The following is a 15,771-nucleotide window of genomic DNA, read 5'->3' as shown; positions in this document are numbered from 1 at the left end:
CAAGTTGACTTATCTTATTCATTGAAACCATGCAATGCATAACAAAAATGGGTTCCTTCTCTTTTTGGGTCAAAGGATCACCTCTTAACTAGGTTCAACTTTGAAGCCATAACGTTAATGTGAAATTTTATATTCTAATACATATATAACTCATGTCAAAGTACCATGTCACCTTCTCTCGCATCTTTTACTTTTTTTCAAGCCACATTAACAAAATTTAATTATTCTTACATTTTCTTTTTTTATACTCTCATTTATTTAATACACTTACATAATTTTCTCTGAATACTTAATTTTATCTTTTAACTTTTAATTTTATAAATATCATATATTTTCACCTCTTTTTTTGCCAAAATCTGGAGATGAAATTACGCCTATACATTCTTCTGGTCCCTTTTATAGATCATCTGGGTTTTTTTCTGGCGGAAGAAGAGCAAGCTCAATTTTCTGAGTGTCTTCCATTTTCATTTTGTTTTCTAGAACAATATTTTTCACAAAAGAACATTGTCGTTAATTTGTTCTAGATATATTGTAATGATGTGTGAAGACTATTTATTGGAATGGATCCAAGTCTTGTGATGATTGAGTTCTCTAGCAAGAACAAATCATTGTGTGATGCATACAAAAAAAATACTTCCATACTCAATTCAGTAAATATTTCATTAGAGTGATGATATATAATAATTATGATACGATAACATTGATTGTATTTAGAGGAAATTACAACAATAGTCTCTAGGTTTTCTTCTAATTATTCTTGCACTTCTTTTTTATGTGACAAAATCTCTTAATGATTTTTTAATTTAACCTTTTTAATTCTCTACAAAAAATAATGCATACACTGCTAGAGTAAAATCATTTATATTATTAAATTTTTGTGTATAATAAGTTTATTTGACCTTTATACTTACTTAAAAGTTATATAACAAAACATTTTTTACTGATTAGTTATATATGAACTTTAACGTAATATATTTGGCAAAAACAAAGATACTTTTACAACGAGTTATTTTTACAAGTTTTTCACTTTTGAATTGTTTTTATTTTTAAAATATATTTAATTTAATTGTCATACAATTTTTTAACATGGCTTCATAACAAATAAAATTCATTAAAAAATTACTAACAACGGACTCCAAGTTTGTGCCAAAACTTCAAAAAAATAAAGTACACAGTGACGTATTTAGTAAATTTAAATGGGAAATGAGTATTCATCAATAACTTAAATTTTAATTAACAGACTAAAAAATAACATTATTTTGATCAACACAGCTGTTAAAAATTATGTAAGAGCATAATTTCCAAAGTCTTTTATTTGTGTTTGCTCATAACCAAATATTTGAACCTTCTAAAGAATATTTCATAACAGTAAAGAGTTTTTTTTTAACTATTAGTAGTAAAAAGCAATAATAATGTATTATTTGTAATACTTTAATATACTATGAGGAAATTCTCAAATATAGATAATGAACCCAAAATTTATAATATAACCCGTACAAATACAGCAATAAAAATACAGCACTCAACAAAAGAAGTGGTTTTAGCTGGCGCTTCCCTTTTGTTTATTTGGAACATTACACACTTGGGGAGAAAACCCTATATTGTCAACAAACTCAGCAACAATATTCTAATCTCCAAGTATGAATACGGTATAAAAAAACAGCCTATACAGCATTACCTTAACAAGGATGACTATCAGAATCTGTTGGCCATACAAACAAAATATATACTTCCGATGGAAGACCTAAAAGAATGATTCTCCAGAGTCCCAAGGCTCTATTCCAATATATTATCATTGCCAATGTACATCACACGCAGCCCAGAGACATGGTCATGTCAAAACCATCTCAAATACTTACCCTTCTCGGTTTCCCCAAGCCCTTTCTTCAACCAAACTAGTCGCTATCCATTGATGGATTCATAGTCTGGATCTGTAAAAAGACACATTAAGGTTATAAATCCAAATATATGGATAAAAACATAAGGTTAAGCATTTTGTGGAAAGTGAGAAAAAAAATAACTAGGGCATCTTAGGAGTAAAAGATCCAGCTTAGAATACCTTATTAACAAGCAAGTTCACTTGTTCTCTGTACATTTCCTTCAAGTCTACAATATCCGCACGAAGTTCCTCCAGCTAAACACATTGAAAGTTTTTTAGTAAAAATTAAAAGGTAGATAAATTTTCCATTATAAAAGTAAATAAATAAAAGGAAACATGACAGTTTTGGCATATCAAAGAAATCAGCGTGGCAAAGTTAGAATTACCTCTTCATCACGTTCGCCCATCAATTCCAAAGCAGCAGAGTGCCTCCTCCTTAGTGCTTCTAGCTCTGATCGTAAGCCAGGTAATACAGCAGCCTCCCCACGCAACTTCTCACACTGCAAGGTGGAGGAAGGTTAATGACAAGGAACGAGACCCATAAATAGTAATTTGGTAAATAGGAAGCAAAATTCACCTGTTCTGTCATTTTGACCAGCTCGTCAGCAAGAGAATCACGAATAGATTCCAGTGATGCCTGGAATTTGTATTATTAAAAGAAATCATCATTGTATCCCAAATAAAAGGGTCATCCAGATCACTGTCCTATGATCCAACAGCTTAATATAAATTATATCAGTGATAAACTATAAATTCTATTACTTTAAATTATGATAAATTCTCAATGATAAGAGAATGTCAAGCTATGAACAAGAATGTATGGTGCAAAACGTTTACAGGGAATGAAGACAAGAAAAATCATACTAGGCGTGACATGTATGAAGCAAGTTCACCCTCCTTCTGACGAAGTGCAGCTTCAAAAGAACTGGTTGTCATACTTTTCACATAGTAAGGACTCATACTTAGTTCTCCTGCGTGTCTCCTCTCAGAAATATTATCAGATGAGTCTAACGATGCTTGCAGAAAATGGCTTTCTTCCAAGCTTCCTAGGGAGCTTGCACTAGAGATTTTCCGAGACAGATTCCCTACATCACAAAGAATATTAAAGCATATATCACAGACAACTCAGCTTTAGTGATGGAAAGAGAAGCAGAGCATCACACCGTTCTCAAAAGAAGTTAGCTTTGTAGTGGAAGTTTGATCTGATGATGGAGCAGAATGAACACGGGCAGTTCTCTCCAGCTCTGATCGAACAGCCTTTTCTTTTTCTATCTCCTGGCAAAAATGTAGAACTTAAATCAGGATCTTGAAAAAATATTAAAGGTAATTCAGTACCGCTGCAAACAATAGTATACCTAGTTATTTCTTCCTTTTTTTTTCATTTTTATGCATTGTTTCTGTTCCATAATTTGCTTAAATATTCTACATCAGCTTGCTAATATAATTAATTCCAATAATCCATATTATGTTGAAACGTCCACAATAAAAGCAAGTTGACTATCTTTTGTAAATTTTTTAGAAAAGATCATGCAGCATGAAACCAAATCTCTCCGTCAGCTGGTAATTCCATTACCCACAAAATGAGAAATGAAAGAAACTTTAATCAGAATTGAAACAAAGAGCTTCATTAACATGTTTCACAATGCTATGTTAGAAATCCATAATCAAAAAGCTCTACCTGCTGAAGATGCTCCCTATGTATCAATGCCTCCTGTAACTCTTGCTTGTATTTCTGTCTAATGTCTCTGATCTCTTCCTCAAGCTGTCTCACACGCCCTTCTTGAGTGTCAGCTTCCTCCTTTGCTGCAAGATATTCCTGCCTACTTTCAGCTGCCCTTTGTCTCTCCTTTTCAAGGGTCCTACTTAATTGAGTCTGTTCTGCTCTCAAACAGGAAATCTGTAATTCATTGTTAAAGCAAAAAGTCAAATATACACGAAATTGCGATCAAACATGCGATTTCACTGGAGAAATTACAAAACCTGAGCCTCAAGGACATTAATTCGAGACAAGGTCTGAGATAAGCGTTCATTCACAGATCGCTCTCTTTCCTCTGCAGTTGCAGCTTTAGCCTCAGCCTCCTGTGGGATCCATAGGAAAAGATGGAGAAATACAATAATATCCAGTGGGAAGTTTCTAAAATTAATTAAAAAGTATTCTACTGACTTGAAGTCGAGAATTGAGAGTTCTTTCAACAGCTGCCCAAGCTTCAGCTCTTCTGGCATTTGTTTCCTGTTATAAAGTGAATTCTAGTATAGTACAGATCCCATGGAACAAAACATATAAAAAAACATAAGGAAGAGTAATTCTGAATCATGTGTATTAACCTGCATGGCTTCAATTTGTCTTAAAAGTGGTCTTGTGGATTCTGGAACTTGTGTAATCAGTTCCTCACACCGTCTTTCACTTGCCTAGAGAAATTCAACCAAACTATAAAAACTACCAAAAGCACAAATAAAGTGGCTAAAACTTATTTGTAACAAATACAAGCAGAGAGAGTGAGAGCAGACCTGATAACGTTTTTGAAGATCCTCAATATCCCTGAGGAGCATGTCTTCTTTGAAGACAGCCTGAAAATCGACGGAGAAAACATTAAAACTGAAAAATAGCATCTTAGGAAAGTCAACTCGGTAAAAAGAAATGACAGAAAATACAACAGAAACCTGTTGTTCCTTTCTACTTAGTGTTTGCCTCAATTCTTCAAGTGCCTGGACTAGCATAGATTCACGTTCTTCAGCTTCTCTCAGACGACTTTCTAGCTCAGTTCTTGCTTCATTGTTCACACGAGCCTCAGCTAATGCTTCAGCTTCCTTAGCAGCAGCCAAAGCATTTGTATAATATTCTTTCTGTGCTGCAATTTCATTTTGATGTTTTTCTATTGTTTCTTGCAACAACTTCTCTGTAGCTGTCTTGTCCCTCTTGATACTTTCTACTTTATTCTCCTCTACCTGGTTTGCATCGCATTAACCAAAAAACAATTTCAATTAAAAGTACTAGTAAATATGAGCATCGTCAACCCAGGCTACTCCAAAAAAGAATGAAACTTCCAATGATATAGAGGATTGTCCACAAGTCCACAACTATAAATGATAATTACCCTTAAAAATAATATGAATTTAAATTGTAAACAGTAAGATGGGACTTTATAATCAAACTACTGAAGAAAATCTTTTGCAATAAGATAAACAATCTGCACCCAAATAGTAAAGATAAAGCTCTACCCATTAAATTTCTGATTCCTAGATTCCATGGTGAATGAAGAGAATTCATTCAAAAGATACCACCAGCAAATAATAACTTCTACTAATGCTTTCAGAATAATTCCATTACCTGAAGTTTAGTAGTCAAACCTTTCTTCTCCTCCTCAAGATCTCTGATCTAGCTTTCATAAAAAAAAATAATTAAGAGAATTATAATAATATGTAGGTATATATACAATTGAAGATTGTGGGAGATACAACAAATAGTCTGCATACCTGAGCCCTTAGTTTCCTAATTGTGGATTCTTGAGCAGCCTGCTTTTTCGAAAGCTCTTCACCTGAGAAGAGAGACAGTCTAGTATGAAGAAAGGGCCACTATAATCTCCACTAATTAAACCACTACATGCTTCAATGGATAAACTTTTTAATTATAACCCAAAAGCCCTTCAGATGAAATTATTAATTTCCAACCAAATAAATAAATAAAAAGTAACATTTCAGACACAATTTTATAATGTGACATCAGCCTTCCTCAATTTTATCATCTAGCTCTCCTATAGGCCTTGTTCAAAGCTTTCAACCAAGCCAAAAAATAAAGATATACAAGGGGCTGGAGTAAGACTCGGATGACCATTTAAGGGGAATAGTTAAGTATCTAGGCATAAATTTGAAACTAAATCCAAGTCTGAGTAAAGGTGTTTACAAAGCATTTATTACTCTGTAACTATGAAAACGTGAAAAGAAATCCAGACAAGATCTCACTTTCAATTCCTACATTTAACACACTAAAGTAAACACCACAATAATTGCATTAACGAAATACAATCATGCAAAAACCCTATTCCAGAGTAAAAGTCCCTACAAAGCATTTATTACTCTAATAACTACGAATATCCATGTTAAAGAAATCCAAAAGAAGTACCCGACTGAAAATTTTGTCCCTTTAGGCTTTAGTTGGCATACATCTAAAAGAACCATCCATATAGTCAACCCCAAAGAGACAACAATAACAAAAAAAACGATTCTGTGCCACCAAAGCCTGGATGATACAAATTTAGGTTTAATTCTAGACTGTGATACCTTCTGCCATTACTTGGGTAATTATCTCGTCCTTTTCTTTCAAGAGAGCAGCTGCATCACTTTTTTTACTCTGCTCTCGACGAAGTGTATCCCTTTCCTTAGTGAGAGCATAAACCTGTAATTAAACACCAAAAAATAAAATAAAATCCTATAACAACTGTAGCTCAAACTAGGAATGTCTCTTTGATATTGAAATGAATTTATAACACCAATCCCCAAAGCTTTAGATGCTCATGTTATAATATTGAAATTATAATACGTCCTCTCTGCGTCCATGGAAACTTCTTGTTTATCAAATGCACCAATATTGCAGGAATTTTATTAGTATCCACAAAAAATGGAACAGCATATCTAACCATAACTCAAGCATTGCTTCTCAATAAAGCAAATGATATAGGAAGCACCAGCACCTTTATAGAATAGTGTCTCACAGCATAACTGACATTTTTTTACAAGACACTTGTCAAACACACCTTCGACGTGTGCCCAACATCCCTCAACGGGGTCACAATAAAAAAATATTTCAGCTCATACACCTTTTTTATACATATTGGATACCTCTCCAACACAACTAAAGAGACTAAACACTGCCATTACAAAAAGAAAAAGAAAAAAAACTTATGTCATATATACTGCTAGACTCAACTTTCTTTTTGTTAGGTTCGTTTCCATAAGACTTAAGTAGTTATTTTAACTATTAGAATGCATGCTTCTTAGTAATGACCAGTATTACATGAAAATTGTAAAACTTTAAAAATTTGTTTTACAATGTGAAATATATAAAACTTAATTCTTAAATGAGATTTTTGTCAGGTTGATTATATATACAAGCAATGTCCCTCTGTTCTATATTTTGGATATTAGTCGTTTCCCGGTGTTCATGTTGGAGTTGGTTCTTCATAGCACACTAAGAGATTGCATCCCTCAAAAGACAGACTCTACAACCTATATAGTATATGTGCCAGCTATGCACTTGCATGACAAGAAATATCTGAAATGAAAAGTAAGCATGCAAAGGAAAACATGTGACCCTTAATAGTACTTTTGCCATTTGTGCGATACTAGATTAGTTTCTATGATGAAAAAGACAACCAGCACTTCATTGTATAGACTATGGAAAACTTTTCTTTGAAACCACAAATAGTAAAAAACACACACTTCACAATCCTTGTAATAATATTTTAAATTAAAAAATAAAATAAAAATAATAAAAATATTAATTTATTAATGTGTTAGGTGTGTGTTGTTACTCTTGGTGTTAATATATCACCATCCATTCCATAGACTACATGCACAACTTTTGAATTATGCATCTGAGTTATACAACTGATAAGTAAGCACAAAAACAGATAAGATTTAAGAAGTGGTAACATCCCTCTATTTCTATTTGCATTTGTATTAGTTAATTATTACTTCTTTTTTTATTTTGAATATCAAAATAAGTGCAGAAGCCTAAATAAAATATTATCAAAATCACTATATTCACTCCATTCAAGGAATTTCTACACCATAAAATCAAACAACCATATGAACAAATTTAAGAATATCACACTTAACTAACTATCAATCTCAATAACCAAATATTTATATTTATCAAAATTGTGTTTCCTTTCTTAGTTTATCCAACATCATTATAATTTATTCTTCTAATATTCTGAATCTTATTTTTCCGTAAGAAACTACAAAACCTCAGTCCAAAAATTCCTCCTACATTAACTAAATATTTCCTTATATTCCACATCAATCTTTGAACACATAACTATCACATTCGTCAAAATACCTCTTCTTCAAAAAAATTAACAATCTTCTCTTTACTCTAATTCTAACCATAATTATGACCAAAATAATAATAATAAAACTAATAGCTCTTCCCTTATATTCCATATCAATCTTAAAACACTCACATCACATACTCTCAAAATATTTTTCTCCTTCCATGGATTCTCAATTCTTTCACTCTAATTCTAACAATAACATAAAACAATTATAATAAAAATAATCAATTACAGAAAAGACTTCCCTTAACTTTATTTTCATTATCGGAACTAAATTTCCTACAACTTCCTTCTCAATCATCACCTATTCCTTTCTATATTTCCCTTCAACCTCTTTTCTCAATTTCTAAATCTCTTTTGTTTATCTCAATTCTGATGTGCATCTATTGTATTCACCCCCCTCTTTTTCAAAAGTAACCTACAGTTTCATAACCATTATTCCCCTTAATTGTCATTATACCTCTTATACCTCTCAATTGTCAATGATGACTAGTAATGTTCATTTTTTTTAATTGACACTAGTATAGTAAAACTGTCCACTTGCCAACTTCATTCCTTCTCCGAAAATATCTATATTTTCTTAATTAAATAATTAATTTTTAAAAATATATTTACTCTTCCTTTTTTTAACTAAAAACAATTCACACATATCTCACATATTCAAACAAAAATAACTAACTAACTATATATATAACTTAATTTAATATTTGACAATTATGGGTGCTTACACAAGTGATACCTTTCTCTCAAGAGTTGCAACTCTCTGATGGTATTCCTCTCGCAAAGACTCAACTTCTGCCTCATTGGATTTTCTCTGTTACACAATTATCAACAATGAAATATAAATATTCCAAAGGAAATGGATGCAGGAGTGAACAACACATAATAAGATGAGAAATAAAAGTTTGGAACAGTAACATAACATGTGCTAATTAACTTACAAAAACGCGAAAGGTATTTTAATATTACAAAACAGACAATATCATCTAAACAATACATGTAAAAAAACATCACCTTCAATAATTTTCTATTCAACTACAACTGACACAAGCTGAATCAAGGAAGAAAAACTAGATTTTCATAAACAAAAATGTCTACTGAACCACACCATCTATCATTGACAAATAAACATCCTTCGACTTCTACCTTTTCATGATATTAATTTATATTCCATGTTGGTCGCTTAGTTAGCCAACCCATTTGCTGTTTAATGCCATTGCAAGATCATGTCTTAGAAATAGCATATAGGATCAATGGTTAGCTTCCAATGCTACATGTACAAGAAATATTGGTTTTTAAATATTTAATAGACAGATGTGAATACATAGATGACATAACAAATGCTAAGGATCAGGAAGTAACAATAAGTTTATTAAATCAAAACATCACACAAAGCTACTACTAGGTACTGAAAAAGTAAACAAACCTTGAAATCCTCAATCACGGATTTTAATTGTTCATTTTCATTCATCAATTTTGCAATGTCATCAGCTTTAGCCTACAAAGAGAGCCAAGATTATGAAAATGTAATAAGATATGCAATATTATATAATGGCCACAAAAAAAGCATAAGAGGAGTATAATTATATGCAACTTCTTGAATATAATGAAACATTAAATTGAACTACTTTTAGCCATTAAAGAAAGTCAGAAGATTGTAGCTGATTATAGCTAAAGAAAAGGGATCTAGAGTACCAGGAAAGCATATTTACAAAAGAGTGAATTAGAAGCCACTTTTACACTATCAATCCGCATCTTTAATGCACAAGAAGCCAGGCACCCCCCCAGATGTTTTGGAACTTAACCAAGAAAAAAAAAAGGACAATGAGCCCACAAAAACCTTCTTAACCAGACAAAGTCTAACTAGAGATCATGCCATCATTCATCATAGTTTTCACTTTTCAGACTAAAAACTCTCCTTAAAAAAATGATTGTGAATCCCAAATGTTTTTGTTGCTAACACAAAAAAGAAACAATTTGTTATGTTCACTTCTCAATCGGTTAATAAAAGACTAAGATTTACACCACTTAATCGGTCAATTTGACAAAGTGAATTAGAAACAAACATATTTACACCACATAATAATCTTCATGATTTTTGTTTTATGTAAGTGAAGCTTGGCAAAATATATAGTCCAGGAAAAAAACTTAGTTCCTCAAACACATAGACCCTAACCAAGACAAAAAGAACAACAGATCGCAAAAAAGCCTACCTAGAGATGATGTAGCGCTTAGTTCTTGTTATATTACAAGATCTTGCAATAAAAACGAATGTGCATACAAAAGCTTTAGTTTCAGCCATGGCAAATGCACTGAATGAAATACCTGGGCCTGTCTTGCAGCACCTTGTAGGGCAGCTTCCATCATTTTCATTTCCCTTTTCACCCTCTCTAGTTCAATCATGGAGCCAGAGTCAGACATAGTTCTTTCAGAACTCATATGATGCTCTTTCATGTCAGTTTCAACATCATGGGCAAAGTGGTCACTTTCATTTTCTTTTGCAGTTGTTTCATTTTCAGGTGAAAACTCTTCAGTTACCACCTTAGAAGATTCATTTGGTGGAGTACCAACGTACAACTGTTCAATACTTGATTGATCAGAGTTACTGGCTTCATCAGAAGCCACAGATTGCAGAACAGAAGTGACAGTGTCATCTCTTTTCTCACCTTCATCTGATGCCTCATGTTGGGCAGAAGATACTCTCTTTACACTTTCTTCTTCTTGCACCCTCTCTTCTTTACTCTCCTCTTGTGTCTCAACTTGAGAATTTGCATTCCCATCACTAATACCATGTGATTCACCAGACTCACTAGTAACACCCTCAACTACATTGTCTGCAAGAATAGGAGGCATGAGTTGCATCGACACTGGACTCTCAGAGGTTCCCTCATTGGCAATCTCATCCTCTTGAGAATGGTCTGCAGAATCTGAACTCTCAAACTTCTCAACAGAGGATTCAGTCAATTCAACAGGCATCTCCAGTAAGTGGTGTTCCTCCTTTCCATGATCCAAATTCCGTTCAATTGTTCCATCCGCTGCTGACTCTGTATGCTCACCATCTTCTTCTTTCTTAAGCATTTTATTTTCTTCTTGACCAGCGGTTTCTTCAGCTTCCATATGGACTTCATTATCAGTTTCAAGGACTTTGTTTCCTTCATCCACGGGTTTACGATCCAGAGACTCAGGCATTTCTGGTGACTTCTCAGTTTCAGACTCTTTTGGAGAGGATTCATCTTTTTCAGACATTTCTTCCGTAGATTCCTCACTTTTGTTCCCCATAAAAGACATGACAGGATTAAATAGGGCATTCCTGTCAGTAGATATAGGCCATGACCCTGCAGCTGGAATTCAAAATACAACAGGATATAGCTCCAATCAGTGTCAAAACTGAGAAATCCCCACATAGAGAAACAACCCATCCAAAAAGTTCAAAACTCAAATCTCACAACAGTTAATGAACTCCTCATCTACCTCAAACATAAAATTCACACACGACAAAGAAATCCATTCAGAAAACAAAAAAGAAATGCTAGGAACTGGCATTAAGTACCTTCATCGCTGGACTCAGCCTTCTCTTCGAAGCCAAGGGCGGAATCAAAATTCTTCTCGATATTCTTCACACTCTCCTGAAGCTTATTAACGGCTCCCGCCAAATCGGGGAAGTTCCCCCATGATTTTTTCCCACTAAACCACGCCATCGCGAAAGCTACAAACCACAACAAAGCCGAACCGTGATGCGTATTAACAATCGAAAACACCACTCAATTCCTACTCTATTCCATCCTCGGATCCCAAAATAGCATCAACAATGTAACATCAGATAAGTATCAATAGCAAAAAGAAAGACGGTCAAATTCAATTCATTCACCACCACACCGACAAACAGCTATGCATCTTAAAAACCATTCATCAAGCCGAATGGAGAAAATAAAAAGGGAAATGCGAGGTAAATCTGAAATCTGATAATTGTAAAGGAAGATATAAATGCAGAGGGATTGAAAGGTGAGGAATGAGATCAACAGTAAAAAGAGGCGAGGCGAGGCGAGGCGAACCTTAATGGATGCAATGGATCCAGGAATCAAATCGTGGACGTGGCTTTCGAAGTTGTAGAGCTCATAGTTGAATTATTGCGAAGCTTCACCTACAAAGAATTGAATCATCGAAAAAAGAGAAAAGTTGTCGGTTAGGAAAAACGAGAAACGGAGAGTGGCGGTGCAGAAACGCGGGAATGGATGTTCAATTTTATGTGCTCTGCAAAACTAATGCTATGTGAGGGATGACAGATCCTCCTCCAACGCGATTCTAAAGGTTTCTTCTCTTCGCACGTTGGGTTGGGGGCGAGTGCAACGTTGTCGTTTTATTCCTACTTTCCTTTCTTTTTCTTTTTTTTAATTCTTTTGGTGAGTATGGTGAGCGTAATCTGATAAACTTCAAATTCGCAGGGTTCAATAGGGTGGAAAATAAAAATACATGCAATAAAAAAAAGATTGAAATAAAAAAAATCGTTGACGGAAAAAACCTGAAAGAGTTATTTGAATCAAAATACAACATTTTTATGCGTGAAAATAGCTTTCATTTGATAAGGTCTATCAAATTTTAGAACTCAAAATCATTTTATATCGAAAATATTAAGTAGTTTGTTTTTTTGAAATAAAAAGGTATTCAATAAAAGAAATTAAAACTAACTAAATCATTAAATCCGAGAGATAACATCGTCTGGATCTATTACAGACTTCTGTTCTATGGAACCATATTGACAGTAACATAACAAGTCCTCCAATCGACGTCTAGTGAATTCCCACCAATTAATGTTTCAATCTCAAGTTCTAGAGATAGCATTGATATGATCAAATCATCACATCCGAAGTATTGTCCACTTTAAATTACCTCGACTTCTGAACAATGTGAAACTATATTAACTATACCGGATTAAGAATGAATATTTCTATTTTGAATATATAAATGGACAACCTTATTATCCCCTTCCATTTTTTGAGAATGACCGAGTCTCCTTTTTAAACACAAAAATACACTCTATTCAAATTTCAAAGAACCATGATTAAGAGATTGAGTAGTAGTTTAATTTATGAGTTTACAATATCTCACAACAGAAATGAGAGTGTTCTATATCCTTCCTTTTTTACAATGAAGAGAACTGGAAATAGACAAGAAATAAAAAACACAACACTAAACAACTAGCTCCTAAATAGAACTTTTACCACATCAACAATGATTCTTAGGCCAATGTTAACCTTTTGATTGAACATAAAAACTAATGAATAGAATATGATCTTAAAATTACTGAAGGATTTTCCTTCGGAAAAAGAATAAATTCATTTTGCACATTCGAATTACTCCTAAAAAATGAGCCTCTGATATTAGCCACTGAAATTATAAATACTGATCACTTCAATTCCTAATTTTACAAAACCTTCAAAGCAGTCTTTATAGTGTAAAATGTCGTTTACTTTAGTTTAAATATTGCAGTGAATGGCATTTTGAAGTTAAGAAAGCTTCTTCACCAATAATCACCACATGAACACAGTCCATGCTTAAAATGATGATAGCGATTGACGTCCCTCACAGTTATCTCCCTCTCCGTGATTTCCGAGATGAACTTGATTGCAACATGACAATCCTCACAAATCCGAAGATTCTTAGTTATCAAAAGCCTGGTTCCTGGCAATGTACTTATGAGTCCAAATGCAATGGCTAGTCTTTCGCTGTGACTGCACACCATGTTTGCCTTCTCATCTTCCTCCACATCATGGAAGACAGATCCTGTATGTGGGACATACCCAGCTTCTCGCATTAGTCCTTCTAACCTCTTCAACTCTGAATATATTGCACCAGAATTTGGGTGTGAAACATCTCCAGAAAGAAATGCATAGACCTTGTTCTTTACTTCAATCCAGCTACAAGCAATGTTTTTCTTTATTCCTTTATCTATCATTAACTGCCTCAGTCTAGCAACTCCTTCCCACTTACCTGATTGAGCATACATGTTAGCCAAAATCACATAATTGCCAGAGTCATCGGGTTCAAGTTCAATTAGTTTCTCTAAAGCCACCTCTCCTAGCTCCACATTTCCATGGGTTTTGCATGAATTCAGCAAAGCACCCCATACACCAGAGTCAGCTGTCACGTCCATTTGTCTTATAAGATCATACGCCTCATCCAGTTTACCACAGTGACCAAGGAGATCAACCATGCATGTGTAGTGTTGAACAGTAGGGTTGATACAGTAATCCCTCACCATCAAGTTATACAATGCTCGCCCTTCATCAAGCAAACGCCCTCGGCTGCAAGCAGCAAGAACACCAACAAAAGTTATATGATCCGGCTGAGCCTCTTCCCTCATTCTCTCAAACAAGTCCAAAGCTTCAACAACAAGACCATGCATCGCATAGCCAGTAATAATTGCATTCCAAGATACAACCCTTTTCTCCCTAAGCCGCTCGAACAAGATACAAGCAACTTCTACAGAACCACATTTTGCATACATGTCTATCAGAGCAGTTTTGACCTTGTCATTGGATTGAAACCCATGTCTCCAACCAAATCCATGGATCTCCCTTCCATGAGGAAGACAGGCAATATCAGCTGAAGATGAAATCACAGTGACTAAAGTTGCCTCGGTGGGTCTTACACTCGTTGCTGCCATCTCGCGGCATAGAGAAAGCGATTCGTCAGGGTGTCCATTTTGAGAATAAGCTGCCAGCATGGAGTTCCATAACACAGCATCTCTCTCTGCAATTTTATCAAACACGTGACGGGCATCCACCACACAACCACACTTGGCATACATGTCAACAAGAGCTGCACCAACAAACACATCCCTCTCCCACCCAGTTCGTATCACACGCTCGTGAATGATCCTTCCTTCTCCAATTGTGGAGAGTGCAGAGCATGCCTTGAGAACAAATGGAAGAGTGAAATTATCGGGCTTGAGCCCATACTCAAGCATCTGGTGGTAGAGTGAAATGGCAACCTCGTGGGGTCCATTCCACGCATAAGCCCGAATCAAGACGTTCCACAGAAACAAATTCCCTTTGGGAATTTGATCGAACAGCTGATGGGCATTCCGAAGAGAGTTACAAACGCTGTAAAAATTGACCAGTTTGGTGGCCAAATCTTGATTGTAAGCAATACCCAGTTGACACAATCGAGCGTGGAGTTGTTTCCCAGGCCTTAACGCCTTGAGAGAGATACAAGACTCAAGTAGCGAAGCGTAACAGTAGTGATTAGATGGTGATGAAGGAAATGATTGAACTTGGGCGTGGAGTGAATGGTACAAGAGTCTGGGTTGGAAGATTTTGAAAGAGAATGAAAGTGTAGAAAGGATTCTTGAGGTTTCCTGCGTCTTCCTAATGGAACAGAAAGACATTACATTCATCAAATAAAAATGTAACATTCATTTCCACTGGTTTCGCAAGTGTCTTGTTACAGCCACACCATTTCTGTCTCTGTAACACTTTCTTTCATACTTCTGCATGCTTCATTTCATCTCATGTAATAACTTGAAATGATACAATGATTTATACAGTTAGATTTTGTTTCATCTAATCGTTGTATCAAACAATATATATAAGTCAAAATAGTCAGAGATTTTGTTTTATATATTTTAAAAAACATAAATTATATTTTAATTTTACTATAAAAAATCGTAAATGTTTGACGTGAACTATACCATAGCTATAACATTAATTATAGTTTTAGTTTTTGAAATTTTGAGTAAATCCAGTTGTAATTTTTCAAATTAATAAAATTGCTATAGGACATGAAATATATTGCTAATAGCTAAAAATGTTTTTTTTCAAATTTCAAAGATTTAATTCT

At 34.3% G+C, this 15,771-nt stretch overlaps 2 protein-coding genes across 2 annotated transcripts; both read right to left on the bottom strand.

Moving 5' to 3' along the window:
* Window positions 1–1,460: 1,460 nt before the first annotated feature.
* LOC137835943 (golgin candidate 5) lies at window positions 1,461–12,519 on the bottom strand. The gene is made up of 20 exons (XM_068644705.1): window positions 11,985–12,519; window positions 11,483–11,638; window positions 10,258–11,273; window positions 9,359–9,430; window positions 8,672–8,746; window positions 6,158–6,272; window positions 5,354–5,415; window positions 5,208–5,255; window positions 4,541–4,825; window positions 4,388–4,447; window positions 4,205–4,288; window positions 4,044–4,109; window positions 3,860–3,958; window positions 3,558–3,776; window positions 3,043–3,154; window positions 2,744–2,964; window positions 2,457–2,516; window positions 2,266–2,379; window positions 2,060–2,134; window positions 1,461–1,931 (listed from the first exon to the last, which is right to left on the bottom strand). The coding sequence occupies exons 2-20, from the start codon at window positions 11,628–11,630 to the stop codon at window positions 1,896–1,898; spliced, it is 2,967 nt and encodes a 988-aa protein (XP_068500806.1). The 5' UTR covers window positions 11,631–11,638; window positions 11,985–12,519; the 3' UTR covers window positions 1,461–1,895.
* A 472-nt stretch (window positions 12,520–12,991) lies between these two features.
* Window positions 12,992–15,487, bottom strand: LOC137835935 (pentatricopeptide repeat-containing protein At4g21065-like). The gene has a single exon (XM_068644693.1). It carries the CDS (start codon window positions 15,344–15,346, stop codon window positions 13,451–13,453), a length of 1,896 nt encoding a protein of 631 aa, XP_068500794.1. The 5' UTR covers window positions 15,347–15,487; the 3' UTR covers window positions 12,992–13,450.
* Window positions 15,488–15,771: the final 284 nt, after the last annotated feature.

Source organism: Phaseolus vulgaris, chromosome 5, assembly GCF_000499845.2.
Source record: "Phaseolus vulgaris cultivar G19833 chromosome 5, P. vulgaris v2.0, whole genome shotgun sequence".
Classification (NCBI taxonomy): domain Eukaryota; kingdom Viridiplantae; phylum Streptophyta; class Magnoliopsida; order Fabales; family Fabaceae; genus Phaseolus; species Phaseolus vulgaris.
Note: the sequence above shows the minus strand (reverse complement) of the source record. Positions and strands in the feature narration are given on the sequence as shown.